This window comes from Dipodomys merriami, unplaced genomic scaffold (genome assembly GCF_024711535.1).
Source record: "Dipodomys merriami isolate MVZ:Mamm:240054 unplaced genomic scaffold, mDipMer1.0.p SCAF_25, whole genome shotgun sequence".
Taxonomy (NCBI): Eukaryota; Metazoa; Chordata; class Mammalia; order Rodentia; family Heteromyidae; genus Dipodomys; species Dipodomys merriami.
The window spans coordinates 21,734,504-21,756,150 of NW_027203937.1; the positions used below are offsets into that span (position 1 = coordinate 21,734,504).

The 21,647-nt window shown below is 40.4% G+C and overlaps 1 protein-coding gene across 1 annotated transcript in view; it reads left to right on the top strand.

Moving 5' to 3' along the window:
- Positions 1-477: 477 nt before the first annotated feature.
- Olfml1 (olfactomedin like 1) overlaps positions 478-21,647 on the top strand; it is a 28,502-nt gene continuing 7,332 nt past the window's right edge. Inside the window, exons 1-2 of the mRNA XM_070035223.1 lie at positions 478-1,068; positions 4,522-4,810. Of these exons, the coding sequence (XP_069891324.1) occupies positions 940-1,068; positions 4,522-4,810 (418 nt within the window). The 5' untranslated portion in view covers positions 478-939. The remainder of the gene's footprint in view (positions 1,069-4,521; positions 4,811-21,647) is intronic.

The window sequence follows — 21,647 nt, forward strand, 5'->3', positions numbered from 1 at the left end:
GTGAAAAAGCCAAGCAAGAACAAGAGGCCCTGAATCCCAAGCCCTAGTACAGGCATAAAATAAAATAAAAGAAAAAGAAATAATGTAAAATAAGGGGAATTCTGACATGTGTGTGATTAAGAAAAAGTTATGACTGCCAAGGAATTTTATTTCCTGGTGATTTGTCTCTGAAAGAATCACTCTATTAAGAATTATTGTTCCACAGAAAAATCTTTGGAGGACAATTCTGGAGGTTTTTCAGCTGCTAGGCTGGGCAGCCAGGCCCGTAGCCTGGTATACCTCTAGTCCATACAGCAATGTAGCTCTGAGCACTTGCTTATCAGAGACAAGGGTGGGCCTGTGTGCACTTTCCCTTGCTATGCCTTTAAAAGTTTCAGGAATGCAAAGGAAGTCTGGAGGAGAGGTGGGGTCTCTCAACTGAACTGCTGGGAAAAGGATCCTGGGAAAATTTGCCGGAAACTGAACTGTGATTCCAACTCTGAGAAGTTGGGGGTGGGTTGTGTTGAGTCAGGCCTGTGATTGGACTGCAGAGTCTACTAGGGAGGAAGAATCCAAAAGTAAAAGGACACAGCTGGAGGAGGGGAGGAGAAAAAACAGCCCCCTCCCTTCCTCCATCCACATACCCCCGGACCCAGGAAGCAGCCTGCAACCAGTAGTGTCGGGGAGGGTCCGCATATGTCAAAGGTGAGGGCAGCAGATGTCAGACCCAGAGAGCTCTCTGTACTAAGTGAGCCTGTAAGGCCTCCAGGGACAGACTTGCTAACAGCTGGACTTGATCACTGAGATCATACATTGGGTGGAATAACAAGCAGACATTGCTCTCCTGCTGTACCAAAACATTGTTCTTCAAGGATTTGCCTCAGCAGCGGCTAGAAAACAGACCACCCCCTGGACTCTTGAGTCTTCTTTGAGAAATTCCACTCCTGGGGAGTTTGCAGCATGATGGTGGCTCTTCCGGGAACTTCTGCAGTGCTGGTTCTGTCCCTGGCAGCATTTCTACCTCCACCACAGTGTGCACAGGACCCGGCCATGGTGCATTACATCTACCAGCGCTTTCAGGTCTTGGAGGTAGGTGGTGACTATAAGTCTTAGACAGGGAACAAGCTTCTTGGGACTGGTCTCATTTTTACCCACACTTACCTGAGTACGAAGATGCATGTTTTCCAAGTAGGAAATGTTAAATCCTTAGCTGAAATCACACTCACAAATGTGCACAGTGGTCTATCTGTTTAGGTCATGGACTATCCAGTCTGCTCCAGTCCTAGGCCTCCCACACAGATTCAGAATTCTGCTGACCTGGCAGATTTTATAGAATTTTCCTTCCAAGATTATTCTGAAGATAATAAAGAGATTCACACCCTGAGAATTTGGGGGGAGGTATTTCATGTATACTTAGAACATTGTCTGGCATGGTAAGTAACTGTCCAAATCATTGGACCTCTAAAATGCACTAGTTCATTTTTTTTAAGGAAAATTTATAGAAAATATTTTGATCACTTTTTTCATGTTGTACTATATTAAGATAGTCACAGATGTTAACTTTTTAATCTTGTTACAACAACTGATTAGATCATTGTAAAGTCTTGATAGCCTAAGTCTTGTTTTTTTTGCTTTAAGAGGACAAAAATTGAAATGAGCAGATTTCAACAATTTTAAACAGAAAACATTTGGGGCTCCACTTTATTAAAATAGGCAAAACTTAATGTTTTTCTAGGGCAGACTGGGACAAATATAACCCTCTGTCCTGGCCTTTGGCCACACCCTGGTGTTGAATTTCACCATTTTATTACTTAATGTTTTGCTGGTGTGCAAGTTAAATTGATATACTATTTTATCAATTGACACTAATTTTCAGTATTTTTCTTGAAAATAAAATCTTCCAGTCCCAAGTTACTTGGTTGTTTAATTATAGTTAAGATTAAATAATTCAACAGAGAAGTGCAAATGATTTTCTAAAATTATATCTAACAGAAGAGGCCTGGAGGTGTGGATGAAGAGCACTCAGGCCAATGTCTGCTTCACTTGCTCCTTCCTTGTAAAGTCCCAATATTACCTACTTAACATGCTAAGATTATGTTCAGCCTTCACTACCAACTTTGCTCTTGGTGACAGCCAGTCAAATCCCTCTCTGTTCTGTCTTTCAATACTTAAAAGAGTTTTTCTACAGGCAAGAGAATCATAGACTAATACTCATAGCACCAGGTGGAACTGGGAAGAAGATAAAATTATGATTTGTATAGATCTTCCCACTCTGGTCCTAACCTGCAGGTAAAGACAAGTCCTGGGTCACTTGGTACTGTTGTTAACTGCAGATAGTTAACAACTAAGCAATACAATTTTTGTGCTAGAAGGCACAAAAAGAAGATACAGGTTTAGAGAAGTGTTTGTAATCTTTCTCTCTCTCCCCCTGTCCTCTTACCCTTACCCCTCTCTTTTTTCTTCTCTCCCCTCCTCTTTCCTCCATCTTCCAATTCCCCTCCTCCTCCTCCTCCTCCTCCTCCAATTTCCCTCTTCGTCCTCTTCTTTCTTCTTTCTTTCCTCCTCCTCTTCCTCTTCTTCCTCCTCCTCCTTCTTCTTTCATCCTCTCCTCTCTTTCTGATGTTCAGAGTATAACTTTTCCAGAAAAACATTTGTAAACCATGCCAAGAGAGGATTTCAGTATACATGCTCTTTGACTCAGCAATCCCATTTCCATTAATGTGTTCTTTCAATCAACAAGTATTTACTGAATACCACTGTGAGCTAAGCCTTGTGCTAGAGAATAGAGCTCACTTCTGAACTCCATCCTAAGGAAATAACCCATTGAGTGCTTCCAAATGTCAATATGTTGGTTTGTTTTTTGTGGGTTTTCTTTTTTTTTTGTCAGCATTGTTTGTGTGACAAGAAATGGAGAACTATATAAATATCTACCTAAAAGAGCATAACAAAAAATAATGGAATATTGTGTCATAACCAACCACATGCTCCTTAATCTGCCTCAACCTGGAGCAACATAATAATGGAGGCTGGAAGGTGGAACTGAGGTTTGGGGCACCAGGGGACCTGTAGCCTTCTGCTGGTAACAGATCCCAAGGTTCCATTAACCAAGGTTTTTATTGGTCTTGTACAAGGAAGTAAGGTACAAACGTCAACACGTGACAATGCTGTGTATACAAATGGTAGGTGACCTTCTTCTGGGAAGGAGAGCTAAACAGTAAACAGCCTCCAATTTGCATAAACTTAAGTCTACCCTAGGCTCCCACACAGTTTAGGGTAGAATCTGAGTTCCTGGACTGATTGACCTTTCCAAGAAACTCTCAGCGTTCCAAGAGCATTTTGGGAGAAGGCATTCCAAACTCCCAATCCTTTTAGGGTCTCACAGCTTGGATTTGGGGGCTCTCACAATACCATACAATGGAATACCATTCAGCCTTTACAATGAAGGGCATGCAAATCTATAGATAAACTTGGAGGACATTGTGTTAAGTGTAATAATCTAGCCACAAGAAGACAAACATAGAATGATTTTACTTACCTGTTGAGTCTAAAAATGTTGAAATCACAGTAACAGAGTAGAAAGATGGTGATTATAGGCTGAGGAGTAGGAGCAGTGTTGGTCAAAAGACATGAAATTTCAATTAGATATAAAGAATAAGTTCAAATGATCTATTATACAGCAGGTTGACTAGTTGGTAAGCTTATACTGTATACCTGAAAATTAAGAGTGTAAGCTGTAAATGTTTTGCCACAAAAAAATTTAGTGTGTGGGCAGTAACATATATTTCAGTTGGCTTGACTTAGCCAGCCCATAATGTATGCATCCATCCAACATATTGTGCATTATAAATATATGCATCTTTCATTTGTCAGACATGACCAATGTAAAATTATGGTAAAGATACATATCAATTAATAATAAAATATGCCCAAAATATTTAAGTTGTACATTAAATATATTATAAATTAAATATATTATATTATACTAAATATATTATACTAAATATATTATACTAAGAACATGAGAAAACTTAAATTTTTATATTAAATTAGCAAAAATAGCTATAACTTTAGATTATGGATGATTTTTCTTATTTATTTTTAGCTCTTGTAGTATTCTAAATTCTATGCCTCCTTTCTGCTAAGCAGGTGCTATACCTCTTGAGCTATATCCTCAGTCCTCTTTTTTTTTCCTTTGGTTATATTTCTGATAAGGTCTCACATTTTTATTACAGGCAAGCCAGCCTCAGACCATGATCCTCCTACCTATGACCTCTAGTGTTGTTAGAATCACAGACATGAGCCACCATGCCTCATGATTGAGGTGGAAGGTTTCACTAACTTCCCCCACTCCTTGTAGCTGATCCTCCTGATTCCTACTTTCTGAGTAACTGGAATTATAGGTGTGAGACACTTCACCCAGATCACCTTTCTGATTATTTGGGGTTTTTTTTGAGTAATCCTTTTCTAGGAATGATAGCTATTTTGTTGTTTGGGGAATTTAAATAACTATCAATAATTTGGTTATTTATTTTCTGCCTGAAGCAAGGACTGGAAAAATGTACTCAAGCAACAAGAGCATACATTCAAGACTTTCGAGAATTCTCAAAAAACATATCGATTATGCTGGGGAGATGCCAGATGGACACCAGTGATTATAAGAGTTCAGTAAATAACCTGGCGATGAGAGTGGAACGGGCCCAACGGGAGATTGACTACCTGGAATATCTTCGAGAGTCTGACATATGCATAGAGTCAGAAGAAAAGATCCTGGCAGAAAAGCTCCTTCAGGAAGCTGAAGAAGACCAAAAGGTCCGAACTCTGCTCAATGCAAGTAAGAATGGCCTCTTTTTCTACCCCTTCTAGAACCACACCTAGAAAGGTGTAGTTAGGGTGTAGGATGAGGGAATGAATGAGAATTGGATGTGTGTTCTTTTCTGCATATGCACTGGAAGATCAGATTGTGCTGGGAACAAGTTCAGAGGGAACTTCATTCTCAGGAAGTAGCTTTTCCTTTCACAGAGTGGTGTTTCTATAGACTCCACAGAAGGTTAGGGCTACAGTGTCAGAAATAGTCTAGTAGTCACTTCTCACAGGCCTTGGCTTAATGAGTGTATATGGTCCTAGATCCTACCAAGGAGAGTGGCAGGTGAATTCTTCCATATCCAAAGCCCTGGGCCTTCTGTACCACAGAACAGTCACAAACTGGACATGGCCATAGCTACTTACCCTTCAGGGCTGGGGACTGCTTATGTATGAGTTATTATGCATGTGCTGTTTAGGCTGGTGAGACTCAAGGGATTTGTCTCCAATCTTGTGCCAATCAGAATCACTTTGAAGCCATTAAGAATGTCTAGTAGCTTGAATCATAATAAAGTGTATAAAGCGGTAAACAAAAAATGAAAAGAACAATTTTCTTTGTGAGTCCATTTCATGAAAACAAAGAGGGAGGCAAGGTTCCCATCTCAGACTAAATTCTGAAATGGCTTCAGGGCAAAAAGGGAGACTCTATTCCTATGCTAATGATGCCTACCCCATATTCATGAAACTCCATCATCAGGGAAATAAGACACAAGCTGAGAGCCATCATTGCTTCAAGGCTTTCATACATCTTCTCAATGTTATCCTTTTAAGAACTTCACAGGTTATTATAAGAAGAAGGGTCTGAGGGTCTTCAGAGCTGTAGATACTGCTGAGTGAAAGTCGTCTAGGGCAAATGTTGTAGGAACACTAAGCTGGATATTTCAAAAGGACCCAGATAATGAAAGACTAGCTTGCTGTGCTAAGGAGATTGACCTTGACTATGGAGAAACTGCAGTGAACCACCGAGTTATGCTAAACAAGGTGGTGATATGAAGGAAGAGGACAAGACCAAAAAGAGGTTTTTCCTGCAGTAATTTGGGCAAGTGATGATGTGAGCATGAAGTGTCACAGGACAGAAAAGGGCAGGTACATCTGAGAGCCATTGAGATTTGGGATCCAACTAATCATTAAAACTAAAGAATAGGGCTTGGCATGTGGCTCAAGTGGTAGAGCACTTACCTAGCCATGGTGAGGACTTGAGTTAAAGAAATAAAGTTAATTTTAAAAAATACTGAAGTATAGCTGAGAGAGATGAGTATAGAGTATTTTCCTGGTTTTGGCTTAGGTCAGAAGCTGCTGATCCCATACTTGTCGGCTGTGGAGCTGTCCTTTGATGGGGTGCCTTTGTGATTCAGCTAACCCACAGTATGGTCCACTAATGGATGGGCTATGCTGTCCAATGGGGACAGAGGAGTGTCCAGGGCATGTCTGCCTCCTGGACAGGTTTCCTTACTGCTGCTTTTGCTCCTATAATCCACAGCTGCCAGGTAGAGCTTGTACCACATAACATGGATCCTATTATTCTGTGGGGAAAGTTTATGTTGTTATCAACAGCAAAACTATTCATTCTATCCCCCTGAGCTTTTTCTATTGAGATGAGTCCTTCACAAAGTGGTCCTGCTAATCTCTGCTGCTGCTTATCCCAAGTTCTTCACAGGTACTTAGAATTTATATTCACACATATACAATGATATATGATATATATGTACATACATATAAATGTTTAACACAGTGAACCACACATATTTGTGTGTGTGTGTGTGTGTGTGTGTGTGTGCGTGTGTGTGTGTGTGTGTTTGATTTCTTCAACCATACCACAAACATACAGGTCTCTTTCTTTCTAAATTCATGGAGTCTAGAACAAGGGCCTTGAATGAAAAAGCTGCAGAAATTCTTTCAGAAGAATTCTTTTATAGAAGAACCACTGGGAACAGAAGCCGGGTAGGGCTGGGTTTAAAGAAAGTGAAACACATAAACAATCACAGTGCTATGATTGCTCCTCCTCCTGACCTATTGTTCTCAGAAGCTCTCTGTGGAGACCAGGTTTTAGAACACCAATTCAACTCCATTGTTCTGCATTGCTTCCTATTTCCCTTCTTGCATGGTTTTCTGCTTTCTTAGTGTTGTTTTGCTATCTTTTGACCATTTTTATGATTCGTGATGTCAGTTTTCTAATGCTACATAACAATCTACCACAGATTTTATAGCTATAATTCTACACAGGTTTATTAATTCTATACAGGTTTATAAACCCAGTGTTTCAGGAATCAATACCTGGGTTGTAGATATGGACTGAGGTCCCTGCCTCTCTTCTCCATAAATAGATCACAGTACTTCTGTTGCTCCTTCAAGGCTGAGAGGACAGCTACTCGTGTGTGTGTGTGTGTGTGTGTGTGTGTGTGTGTGTGTGTGTGTGTGTGTGTGTGTGTGTGTGTGTGTGTGTTAGTTCTGGGGCTTGAACTCAGGGCATGGCTCTGGCTCTGAGCTTTTTCACGCAAGGATTGTGCTCTACAGCTTGAGCCACAGCTCTGCTTCTGGCCTTTGTGTGTGTGTGTGTGTGTGTGTGTGTGTGGCTAATAGGAGATAAGAACCTCCTATATTTTCCTGCCCAGGCTGGCTTTGAACTATAATCCTTAGATCTCAGCCTCTTTGAGTAGCTAGGATTAAAGGCTACCAGCACCCTGCTTGTAACTCTTTTAAGAGTTATTAATATGTAAGGCCTACTAATCATAATCTTATTTTTGATTAACTTAAAATGAACTGATTTAGAACCTTTTCCATATATGTAAAACCCGTGCACCTTTGTAATATAACATATGAACTGCAACTTTCTCTTGCAATGACTAAGTATTATTGTTCTCCCACATGCCCAGGTCCTGCCCCCACTCCAGGAAGTGGGGAAATAAGTATGTTGCTATGTATATGGGATATGGTATATGTTATGTATATGTATATGGGAGGAGAGGGAAATCTTGGGGTCCAGTTTTGGCCTTTGCCTGCCACAGTGCTTCTGTCTGGTAGTAATCATCAGAATCTGCCTTCTTTCTAGAAGAGTCTAGTCTTCCCAGCTTCCATCTTTGGCTTACCAAAATTATTCCAATTACAGAACTTAGAACACAAGTAAGTGAAATATACAATTTAGAATGCAAGTAAGGGAAAGTTATTTAAGTACAATCTACCTTACATTTAGAAAATAATTCCAAGTCGTTGGTACTGAAATAAATTTTGCACTGTACTTGCCAATTTCTCACAAGGCACCATGGACTCAGGAATCTAGATGGAGAATTTATCCTACGGAAGTCTGTGGAAGATTCCAAGGGCCACATTCTTGTGTGGATAAAAAGTATTAACCTCTTTTAAACTTGCAAATCGAGTTTGTAGAAAAATACTCAAGGCAATCAAAACAAGCCATTATTATAGCGATTTTATTTCCTTTCCTGTTTAAGTCTAGCTCTTTTATTGCAAGGGCGCATACAAATTACTAGAAGTCACCCTCACCCAGTTGAATTAAACAACTCTTACCTTTTGTTAGACTGTGTTTCTTTTTTTGGGGGGGGTCCGGGTTGTGGGGCCTGAACTCTGGGCCTGGGTGCTGTCCCTCAGCTCTTCAGCTCAAGGCTAGCGCTCTACCACTTGAGCCACAGCGCCACTTCCGGCTTTTTTCTTTTTGCTTATGTGGTGCTGAGGAATCGAACCCAGGGCCTCAGGCATGCAAGGCAAGCGCTCTACCACTGAGCCAACTTCCCAGCCCTAGACTGTGTTTCAAAAGAAGAAAGTCTGTTGCTGCATATATGAATCTCTCTAGAATCCATTCAGGTAGATAAATGTACATGCCCCATATTCATATCCACTAAACACAAAACAAAAGAAGCAAAGCAACTCAACAAACAACCTATTGGAAGCCAAGTGTAATAAAGCCATGAACCAACTCTCAAGGCATATTAGTTTGTTTTAGGGAACAAAACATGAAGAGATTTGCAACTATAAATTATAACAGATGTATTTACCAAAAAGTAGAGGATTAGTGATAGGTAAGTGTGTGTGTGTGTGTGTGTGTGTGTGTGTGTGTGTGTGTGTGTGTGTGTGATTTACAAAGCCAGTAACTCTAGACCCCAGAGAGGTATATGTACAGTTCAATTTCTCCTGTGCATTCCTCTAGAGTTTTTTTCCCATAGGTCTAGAAAGAGCTATATCCCATACATTTCTTTGGTTTATCCCTTACTGTTGTTAATAAAGACAACTCTAGTCCTATTACTACTGATATCCACGCCAAATCATGTCAACTGGTAACTTAGCTTTAGGGAATACAATGATCTATTCATTCTCTCACTCATCTGTTTATAGATACAACAAATTCTACCTGATATATATTGGTTTTGAGCCACACATTAGAGATCAAACGATGGATAAGATAATATCCTTGTCTTCAGAAAGTTCAGTCAATTCTGGGCATGGTGGTTAGTGCTTGTAATCCCAGAACTCAGGAGGCTGTGGGAAGGAGGATTAATAGTTAGAGGATAGCCAGATACCAGTGTCTCACGCCTTAATCATAGCTACTCAGGAGGCTGAGATCTGAGGATAGCAGTTCAGAGCCAGCCCAGGCAGAAAGGACCATGAGACTCTCATCTCCAATAAACTACTAGAAAACTGGAAGTGGCCCTGTGGCTCAAGTGGTAGAGTGCTCAAGTGGTAGAGTGCTAGCCTTGAGCTGAAGAGCTGAGGGACAGTGCCCAGGCTGCGTTCAAGCCCCACGACAAAACAAACAAACAAAAACAGTTAGAGGATACCCTAATATGCATAGTGATATCCTGTCTCTCACAAACGAATAAACAGACAAACAAGCAAACAAACCCTTACAACCAAATAGAGAAGCCATGGAAACAAGCTAGGATAACAGCCCAGAGGAACGACTGCTCTGACATGAGGATGTATGGGGTATCACAGAATTACAAGGGGCCTTAGTTAAGTAGATAGGGTCAGGGTTGCCATGGAGATGAGAGGACTGTGGAATTTGGAAAAGAATCATCAAGTTGAGTTCTAGCTATAGAAAAGAACTAATTAAGTGGAGAACACAGTTAAGGACAATTCAAACTTGTGGCAGCACAAAAGTATAATAGGGCTCAGAGTATTTGTGGCACAAGTTGTTCAGTAGAGCAAAGGAAGAGGAGGAGGAAATTATGCAGATACAAAAAGGACTAAAGAAGAGCTGTGAAATTGGTTCACATTTCTCAGCTGTGGGGGTGGGGGCAAAAATTATGTGAACAATAGCAGGTATGATTTACTGATTGCACTAGGGAATCTAAATGTTTTATCTGTCTTATTGACAATGATCAGTTTTGGTAACTCACTAACTTATGAGACAGGCTTCTTACATAGTCCCCATTTTACAGATGAGGAAACCAAGACTAGGAGAAGGTAAGCACTTTATCCAAGGACACACAGCTAATGAATGGCAGAGCTCAGATTCCAACCAAGGCAAGCTGGCTCCTGTACATATCAATCTCTCCCAGAGTTCATGGGAGTGTCAGGGTTCAGAAGGGGGTTTAAGAGACTGAAGCCAGCCAAGCAACAGGTCCACCTGTATCCTTATTTAAACGACTTGTTTTTCCCCTTCCCCTCCACAAATTATACCAACATCAAATACAGTGAGAGCAGGGGTTATACTGTGGGGGAGGGACATACAAAGCAACAAAGAAATAATCTTATAATTGCGTTAGAAACAAATGCATGAAAGAAAAAAACATTTAAAATACATATCTTAGGGTTCATTTCCCTAACATCACATTATCTGACCTTTTCTGCTTGACTCATACATATACTAGATATTGCAATAAGGGAAACCATGGGACCTATGTTTCTTTGGGCTTGGCTTACTTCACTTAATATAATTTTTTCCAAGTCTTTCCATTTCCTAACAAATGGGGCAATGTCATTCTTTCTGATGGAGGCATAGAATTCCATTGTGTATATATACCACATTTTCTTGATCCATTCATCTACTAAGGGGCATCTGGGTTGGTTCCAGATCTTAGCTATGGTAAATAATGCTGCAATAAACATAGTTGTGCTGGTAGCTTTAGTGTGGTCTTGTTTGTAAACATTTGGGTAAATGCCCAAAAGTGGGATTGCTGGGTCATAGGGGAGCTCTATGTGGAATCTTTTGAGGAACCTCCATACTACTTTCCAAAGTGGTTGAACAAGTTTACACTCCCACCAACAATGCAGTAAGGTTCCCTTCTGTCCACATCCCTTCCGCCTTAATTTTCTTTAGGCAAGGAATGTTTGCTGACTAGATAAAAACTATGAAAGCACCATATTTTCTTACATTTCCTTTGTGAAAGTAGGTAAGAAGCCAACAAACAAACACAACTTCTGGTATTTCTCATCTATGTCTTGTGTGGCTCATGCCTGTCCCTCATACTCTGTGCTGCACACTCTGCTATTCTGAAGACATAAGATATATATTATGCATGCCTAAGTTATTTATGTTGTATATTATCAGAGTGCTGGATCTAAGTAGGAGATCAGTATGTTCTGACTTTGAAGTAGTCTACTAGAAAGTGGAGGCAACTAGGGCCAGGTGCAGTGGCTTATGCCTATAATACTAGCTACTCAGGAGGCAGAGATACCCCAGTAGCACCAAATAAAATAAAATTAAATTTAAAAAGGAAGGGAGGAAGGGAGTGAGGGAGGAAAGAAGGAAGGCAGGCAGGCAGGCAAGCAGGAAAGAAGGAAGGAAGGAAGGAAGGAAGGAAGGAAGGAAGGAAGGAAGGAAGGAAGGAAGGAAGGAAGGAAAAAAGAAACTCCTATTTGTTTGAGATTGTACTAGGCTCTTTTACATGTTATCTTGTCCAGTACCCATGCCACCCCTGCTAGGGGTGTATCTACCTAGCAGGGGTAGATACTATTACAATTTCCTTTCAGGTGAAGGAACTGTGGCTCAGGCATATTCCCACAGCCTCATTCCCTCTCCCCCCTATCCCATCCCCCATTCATGCTACATCCAGTTCATCTACTCCTAGACATGAAGGTTCCACCTCTGTCTCCATGTCTACTCACCACTCCACCCTCCCACCCTGCGATGGCTGTCTGTTACCACAATGTCACGTAACTAACCCATTCCAAAACGTAGTGGGTTAAAACAAATACCATATTGTTTCTTGGGACTGTATAGGGCTGCTGGATAGTTCTGTCAATGTGGGTGCATCTGTCCATCTCCACTCCATAGCCTAAGGAAAGATGGCTGCTTGAGGAAGGCCTCATTTGGGATATGTAGCCTCTAATTCTCCAGGAGGCTGACAAGGGCTTGTGCTCATGATAGAAGCACTTATCTGAGAGAAAGGACAGAAGCATCCAAGGCCCCTAGGGACTTAGCCTGGTCATGTTTATCACATTCTTTGGGCTAGAGAAAAATCCAACTCTGGCTCTAGGACTCATCCATCCTTTATGACCTCTAATTGCATTTATGTTAGACTGTGGATGCTCATGGAAACAGCTAACAGTCAAGGTGAGTTTTTAAGAAGGCAAATACTTCTATGAAATAGTGAACCAGGCAGTGGTCCCTAAAGTGGTAAAATAGAAGAAATGGTGAGAATTCTACTACTGCAAAGTTGAGGTAAGCAGGTCATAGACCAGCACACTGTGAGAAAGATGCAGAATTTCTTTCCTAGGAAGAATCCACTGGGAAACAGCAAAAACAACTCTGCTTTCTAACCAGGAAGACAGAAGGGCAGTGCCACAGCAGGAAACTGAGAACATTTGCATCCTTTTTAAGTTTGGTTAGATAATTGTTTTTTAATTATGAAAAGAAAAGTGCAAAAGGAAAAAAATCAGCTCAGTCTTTAAGTAAGAAATGAATAAACACAAGCAGCTCATATGCATAACCTTGGAAGGCTTGAGCTGTTGCAACAGTCAGATCATCAATGCAAAGTAGAGACTGTTTGATCCGAGAAATTCTGCAGAGGACTGCTCCTTTCCAGGCTTTGCTTCACATGTATTGACCATGGGCAGCATTTTTTAAACTTTCAGTCTTACCAGTCATCCCCCTTGCAATCTTAACAGTCACGCAAGGGCTCCATGGAGGCTTGGTTGCAGTTAGATGCATTGATATTTGCCACTTTTATAATTAAAACAGAGAAATCATACCATGTGCCAGATGCCATTCCCAAGACAGAACGTCATGTGGAAGTGAATAAAATAGGTAAGACAAAACCCCATTCTCCTGGAGCTTAAGTTGTATTGAGGGGAGTCAAGCAATAAATATGTTAACAGATACATTTGTATCAGGAGAACATGACAACCACTATGGAGAAAAATGAATTGAGATAAGAAGGCTACAGAGAGCTGGCTTCTTCCAAGGGAAGGCATTGGAAGAAAATGCTGTATGTTGGGTACCAGTTATAGTGAGTGACCTGATGGTAGAAGCAGGCCAGACTCATGCCCAGCGCCCACACATCTTCCCCAGTTCTAATTCTCAGAACCTCCCTGCTGGTTTGCATGATTCTGTTGGATAGCATACAGTCATACAAGTAAAGAGCCAGGGGTCACATCTGTTTACTTTCTTATAATCCACTGCTAATCACCAAAAGAGCTTTCAAGTGATAAATGATAAATGATAATGGATGCCTTGGAATATTCTGAATTTACTAACCTGGAAAAGTTAGGAATCTAGAAAAACCTGGTATGAATTTATTGAAGAGTTCTGTGTGAGTCACCCAAACTAACATATACAGAGTATATGGTATGCCAGGCCCTGTTCAAGTCTTGGATTCACAGCTCTGCAGAAATGCCAAATCATACTATGGTTCACTGAAGAAAATTTCAGACAACCATCCTGTTTTCCTGTGAATATCCACTGCTGCCTCCAGGCAGCAAAATAGCTCTCACTAATTTACTTGATTTCTACCTTACATATTATGGATGGAGATTGTAAATTTGGACCCTGACAAATTTTGTATTACTTGAATTTAATCAGATGAGTTTGGAGATAAAGCAGTAAGCGTCTGAAGTCAGGGAGATATATAGAGAGACCAAAATGAACAAATAAACAAAAAGGAAGCAGGTACAGACTTGATCTAGATACTTATAAAGAAGTAAACTGAATAAGCAACTCTAACTCAGCTGTCCAGAGAGCTTCCCAGAATGTTTTGGACACTTAAAAAGAAGCCACTATCTGCTCTGCAAAAGTCAGAGACTTTTGTTTTGAAGGAGAAAATGTGCCCCAAATTTGCAAGGGTGAGCCAAGGTGAAGTATGAGCATAGTTTAAAACTTGTGGAAGTTTGACGATTGGTGACTTATGCATCATGGTGGGGAAATAAGAGAGGAAAATAGATTGAGGTCCTTGTATGCTAGGCTGGGAGTTCTGAAACTTATTATCTAGGTGAAAAAAACCCACAAATGGCCTAAATTTCTAGAATAATTACGTCCACATTGATCATTTCACTGTCCCAAGATGAAAATTTATAATTACTAGTCTGAGAGCCATCATTTTTGACAACCTAGTGCCTAATCACTTACCAGGTCCTGAGAAATGTGTACTAAGGTGAATAAGAATGAGGTGGTTGAGAAAGTCTAGTTTAGTAATAGAATTTCAAAAATTGCAGCCCCAAATGTGGATGGTCTTAGTGGAATTCTATTCTTTTTAATGAATTTATCCCTCTCACCCAAGCTTTGAACCTGCCTTTCCTTTTTTGTTGGTATCTCTAGCTCCCTGAACACCCCAACCTGGAATGTAGCTTTTCACTTGGTTCCCTTACTCTAACCAGTTATCTAAGATGTGACCTCTCTTTTTCTGATTATTTGTTTTACCCAAGCTCTTGCCATACCCACCACTATTTGGATATCTCATATGGAGACTGCACTTACAAACTCATCGCTTCTTTCTCCTGTGTACACCCCTCATTCTCTACCAACTGAACAAATATTTCTAATTTTGGGATCAGTCACTCCCCTAGAGAGGGCCTAGTCTCACAAGATGAGATTGTGGTTATTAAATAAGGGGGAAAGTATTTTTTTGTCGGTTTTGGGGGCTGAGCTCTGGGCCTGGGTGCTGTCCCTCAGCTCAAGGCTAGCGCTCTACCACTTGAGCCACAGTGCCACATCAGGCTTTATTCTGCTGAGGAATCCAACCCAGGGCCTCATGCATGCGAGGCAAGCACTCAACCACTGAGCCAACTTCCCAGCCAGGGGAAAGTATTTTTTAAATATTCAAATAAATGATATTTGTGTATGAGTTAGTTCACTGTGAGGCCTTGGGCTAAATTCTACCCTAATTGCTTGTTTGCAGTTTTGCCTGAGGGGAAAAACTACAGATTTTCATGCTCTGGTTTGCAAGTAGACCCTTCCACACCATTGTCTCTGTGAAATAATTTGCATCTTGCCTGTACTCAAAAGATTTGAAATGTATTATTTCCAGTTCTTCTTCAACCTTTTCCTCCTCCTAATTATCTCTCTTCAAGAGAAGCCTAGCAGGGAGTTTTAGCTTAGCAGGTACCCTGCAAATATATTTTCACTGGATTCCAAAGGAGAGATTTTAAAAAGATTATAGATGATCATCCCCAAAGAAAGTATAACAAACATCCCCTTGTTTTGTGGTTGGATTCCGTGTGTGTGTGTGTGTGTGTGTGTGTGTGTGTGTGTGTGTGTGTGTGTGTGTGTGTGTGTGTGTGTGTGTGTGTGTGTGTGTGTGTGTGTGTGTTTGTGTATTTATGTCTTCTTTCTCTTACTCAGCTTTTTTGTTCATGGCTGGTACAATACCATTTAAGCCATGCCTCCAGTTTGCCATTTTGCTAGTTAATTAGAGATGGAGTACCTACTGATGCTTGAGGACTCCTCCATCCTCCAGATTTCAACTCCTGAGTAGCTAGGATTACAGATATCTTCCCAGCTGACAATGGGACTCTTAACAGGACTGAAAACATAAGAGATCATAGCACTGTGGTCCTTGACTTGCACTTATAAAGAAATGAATGGGAAAAGCAGAGAAAGAACATGGAGAAAAATGTTTCTTTTATCCCCTGAGCTCTTTTTCCTGATCAGAACCACATACCAACATTCTTGTTATTTCTCCAAGGACTCTGCATTAGAGAGGAGGCATATAAGGAAAAGGAAGAATATTTCTCTGCATTTTTAATCAATGTTTTCTTATAGATGAGACAATTCTGTGCCTTGTTCTTAAGCACATCCCTACAAAGCTGGACTGCATGCATGCTGGTCTTGTTCCCTGGCAGAAGGGCTGGGAGGCTGGAGGTTATCTACTCAAAGGTTCTAGGTCCCTATGGCCGGGCCATCCAGGACCAGAAGGGCCTAAGGAAAGCACCTGGCCACCCTTGGGAGCCCACTTTCCACTTGGTTATGGGGCTTGAACTCTGGGCCTGGGCGCTGTCCCTCAGCTCTTCAGCTCAAGGAGAGCACTCTACCACTTGAGCCACAGCGCCACTTCCAGTTTTCTGGTGGTTAATTGGAAATAAAAGTTTCATGGATTTTCCTGCCCAGGCTGGCTTTGAACCGTGATCCTCAGATCTCAAACTCCTGAGTAGCTAGGATTAGAGGTGTGAGCCACGGGCGCACCCAGCATAAGTACATTTCGTATCAAGAATTGTAGCCTCCTCCTTTGTTTCCTCTTCCCATCTCTTCCCTTCTCCCCGCCCCTCCCTTCCCCACCTCCCCACCTCTGGCTAAAGTTGTAAAATTCATTTTTCGACATAACATCTTGTCTGTCTCATTGTTGCAATGGGTCCACCTGTATCCCTATTTAAACACTTTGTTTTTTCCGTCCCCTCCACAAATTATACCAACATCAAATACAGTGAAAACTGGGGTCATACTGTGGGGGAGGGACAGACAAAGCAAAAAAGAAATCATCTTATAAATATGTTAGAAACAATCGCATGAAAGAAAAAAAATTGAATACATATCTTAGGGTTCATTTCCCTAACATCAACTTATCTGACCTTTTCTGATTGACTCAGACATATATTAGATATTACAAATAAGGGAAACCATGGGACCTATGTTTCTTTGGGCCTGGCTTACTTCACTTAATGTAATTTTTTCCAAGTCTTTCCATTTCCAAACAAATAGGGCAATGTCATTCTTTCTGATGGAGGCATAGAATTCCATTGTGTATATATACCACATTTTCTTGATCCATTCATCTACTGAGGGGCATCTGGGTTGGTTCCATATCTTAGCTATGGTAAATAATGCTGCAATAAACATAGTTGTGCTGCTAGCTTTAGTATGGTCTTGTTTGTGATCATTTGGGTAAATGCCCCAAAGTGGGCTTGCTGGGTCATAGGGGAGCTCTATGTGGAGTCTTTTGAGGAACTTCCATACTGCTTTCCAAAGTGGTTGAACAGTTTATACTCCCACCAACAATGCAGTAAGGTTCCCTTCTGTCCACATCCCCTCCAGCATCTGTTGTTATTACAGTTCTTGACTATAGCCATTCTAACTGGAGTGAGGTGGTATCTCAATGCTGTTTTGATTTGCATTTCTTTTATGGCTAGGGATGTTGAGCATTTCTTCATGTGTCAATTGGCTATCCTTCTTTCCTCTTTAGAGAAGTTTCTCTTTAAGTCTTTAGCCCACTTATTTATTGGGCATTTGTTTCTTTGAGGATTTGTTGTTGGGGAATTTAATTTTTTGAGTTCCAAGTATATTTTAGATATGAGACCCTTGTCTATTGTATGGCTAGTGAAGATCTTCTCCCAATCCGTGGGCTTTCTATTGATCTTGCTAGCTATGTCCTTTGCCATGCAGAAGCTCTGCAATTTCATGCAATCCCATTTGTCCAACCTTTCTTTGATTTGTTGTGTTTCTGGGTCTTTCTTAGGAAAATTTCGACCTGTGCCAAGGAGACTATAGGGTTTCTCCTATTCCATCCTGTAATGTTTTCAGAGTGTCTGCTTTGACTCTGAGGTCTTTGATCCATTTGGAGTTGATTCTGGTACAGGGTGATACATAAGGATCTAGGTTTAGTTTACTACAAGTGATTAACCAATTTTGCCAGCACTATTTACTGAAGAGGCTGTCTTTCTTTTATTCAATATTTTTAGCTCCCTTATCGAAGATTAGATGGCTATAGATTTGTGCGTTCATTTCTGGGTTTTCAGTTCTATTACATTGGTCCTGAGGTATGTTCTTGTGCCAGTACCAAGCTGTTTTGATCACTATGACTTTGTAGTAGAGTTTGAAATTAGGTATTGATATTCCTCCAGCACTGTTCTTTCTGTTAAGGATCGTTTTTGCTATTCAGGGTCTTTTATTGTGCCTTATGAATTTTTGGATTGCCTATTCTATTTCCTTGAAAAATGAGGTTGGAATATTGATAGGTATTGCTCTGAATTTGTAGATAGCTTTGGGAAGTATTGCCATTTTCACGATGTTGATCCTTCCAATCCAGGAGCATGGGAGGTTTTTTCACTTTCTAAGTTCTGTTTTGATTTCCTTTTTCAGGTTTTTAAAGTTTTCATCATAGAGGTCCTTTACTTCTTTGATTAAGCTAATTCCTAGGTATTTCATTTTTTGTGGGGCTGTTACGAATGGAGTTGCTTTTGTGATTTCAGCCACACTTTTCTCATTGTTGGCATACAGAAAAGCCATTGGTTTTTGAGGGTTAATTTTATACACTGCTACTTTGCCAAAGTTTTGAACCAACTTGAATAATTTGGGAGTAGAGTCTGTGGGATTCTTTAAAGTCATGTCATCTGCAAAGAGGGAGAGTTTTACTTCATCTTTCCCTATTTCTATCCCTTTTATGTTTGCATCTTGTCTTATCGCTGTAGCTAGGCATTCTAATATTAAATTGAAGAGAAGTGGAGAAAGTGGACATCCTTGTCTCATTCCTGAGTTAAGAGGAAATGGCTTTAGTTTTTCACCATTAAATATAATGCTGGCTGTAGATTTGTCATATACAACTTTTATTGTATTGAGGAATGTTCCATGGATTCCTAATTTTTCCAGAACCTTCATCATAAAGGGGTGTTGGATCTTGTCAAATGCTTTTTCTGCATCTATTGAGATAACCATGTGGTTCTTATCCTTGCTCTTGTTGATGTGATGAATTATATTAATTGATTTGCATACATTGAACCAGCTTTGCATCCCTGAAATGAATCCTGTTTTGATCATGGGGTATGATTTTCTGGATGAATTGTTGAAGTCGATTGGCCAAAATTTTGTTGGGAAGTTTAGCATTAATGTTCATCAAAGAAATGGGTCCATAGTTCTCTTTCTTTGATGAGTCCCTGCCTGCTTTTGGGCTGAGGGTTGTGATGACTTCATAGAATGCGTTCAGTAGTGAACTTTCTCTTTCAATTTCATTGAAGAGTGGGAGGAGTATTGGTGTGAGCTCTGCTTTGAAGGCCTTGTAGAATTCCACTGTAAATCCATCTGGTCCTGGGCTTTTCTTGGATGAGAGGTCTCTTATTGCTGTTTCTATTTCAATACTTGATATGGGCCTGTTAAGATGGTTTAACTCATCTTGATTTAGTTTCAGCAGGTTGATATTTGCTAGGAAAAGGTCCATTTCTGCCAAGTTCTCAAACTTAGTAGCATAAAGGTTTGAGAAGTATTTCCTTATAATGTTCTGAATCTTGGTTGTTTCTGTGGTGATGTTTCTATTCTCATCTCTGAGTTTATTTATTTGGGTGTGTTCTATTCTTTTTCTGATAAGATTTGCTAAGAGTCTGTCAATTTTGTTAATTTTTTCAAAGAACCAACTCTTTGTTTTGTTGATTCTTTCTATGGTTTTTTGGATTCTAATTCATTTAATTCTGATTTAATTTTAATTATTTCTTTCCGTCAACTGGATTGGGGTTTATCTTGCTGCTCTTTTCAAGGAGGCTCAGATGTCTCATTAAATTGTTGGTTTCAGATTTCTCCAATTTGTTGATGTAGGAACTCAGAGCTATAAACTTGCCACTGAGTACTGCCTTTGCTGTGTCCCAGAGGAGCTGGTAATTTGTGTGTTCATTTTTGTTGAATATCATGAGCATTTGAACTTCATTTCTAATCTCTTCCATGACCCACTGGTGATTCAACAGTATGTTGTTCAGCCTCCATGTGTTACAGGACTTTCTTTGGTGGCTTTTGGTGTTGAGTTCTAATTTTATTCCCTTGTGGTCTGAGAGAATGCAAGGCATAACTTCAATGTTCCTGAATTTGGACAAGTTTGCTTTGTGACCTAAAATGTGGTCTGTTTTGGAGAATGTTCCATGTGATGCTGAGGAAAACGTGTATTCTGATGTTGCTGGGTGAAATATTCGGTAGATGTCTGTTAAATCTAGTTGATCTATGCAGATGTTTAGATCTGCAGTTTCTCTGTTGAGTTTTTGCCAAGTTGATCTATCTAGTGGGGATAGTGGTATGTTAAAGTCCCCAACAATTAATGTCTTTGGATCTATGTGAGATTTGAGGAAAAGTAGTGTTTATTGGATAAATTTGGGTGCTCCATTGTTTGGTGAATAGATATTTAGAATTGTAATATCCTCCTGAAGAAGAGATCCCTTAATTAGTATGTAGCGACTTTCTTTATCTCTTCTCACTAATTTAATTTGAAGTCTATTTTATCTGATATTAAGATTGCAACTCCTGCCTGTTTATGGGGGCCATTTGCTTGGTAGATTTTGTTCCAGCCTTTCACTTTCAAAATGTGTTTGTTTTTATGGGCAAGGTGTGACTCCTGAAGATAGAAGGATCTTCCTTTTTAATCCAACTAGACAGTCTATGTTGCTTAATTGGAGAATTAAGTCCATTGATGTTGAGAGATAGGACTGAGCAGTTTTTGGGAGTTCCTGCCATTTTATTCACCTTCTTGGGGGCTGTGGCAACGGGGTTCTTCCTGTGGTTCTTGAATTCTCAGTTTGGGTGTGGTTTCTTGGCCTTTATTGTGGTCTTGTTGGCTTTGTATGTGTAGGACATCTTTAAGTATCTTTTTTTAGGGCTGGTTTGGTGGAGATATATTGTTTCAGCTTTTCCTTGGTATGGAAGGTTTTTATTTGGCCTTCAGGTATGAAGGAGAGTTTAGCTGGGTACAGTATTCTTGGTTGATAGTTGTTTGTCATTAGGGCATCTGCCATGACCCTTCTAGGTAAATTACATATGCTTTAATTTTTCTTCATTTGGAAAATGAGGATTAAAATACCTGCCTCTGAAATCCATTGTTAGAATTACCTACTTTGCTGGGGATGCTTGGTGATAGAAAGCTTGATGAACATTTGTGAGGTCCCAGGTTTGATCTCAGCACTGCAATAAATAAACAAATAGTATCTAGCACAGCACCAGACATCTTACATGCATTTGTTTTAGGTTTTTATTAACTTCTGTAGTCCTTGTTCTTGTTCCTTTGCTTTTAGTTCTCTCTAATAACCCATAGAAGCTGACCCCCTCACCCCTGCAAAAAGTCCTCTGTGGTCACATAGAGGCTGAAGGCCCCAGTCATTCATCCTTTTTGATCACCAGATAACAGCCTTTGTGATCACCAGATGACCTGGGAAGAGCAGAGGCTTTACATCAGACAGATTCATCTTGTGCAACTGAGAAAGGTCTCCTGACTTTAGCAGAGATGGTGCCTGGGTAACAAACAGGGCCACTCCTTCACTCTTTTTCACACTGCAACCTGTAGCCTCTGGTGCAAATTCTTCTGTTAGCTGCTCTGGAATGCATGCATAAGGTTCCTGGATACCTTCTGCAGGATTCTGGATCCTTATGGTCAGGTCAGCCAGGACCTGAAGACCCAAGAAAACAAACCTTTGGCTACTGAAAGCATGTCAGCAGGGAGACATGGTGGTCACTATTTGCTGAG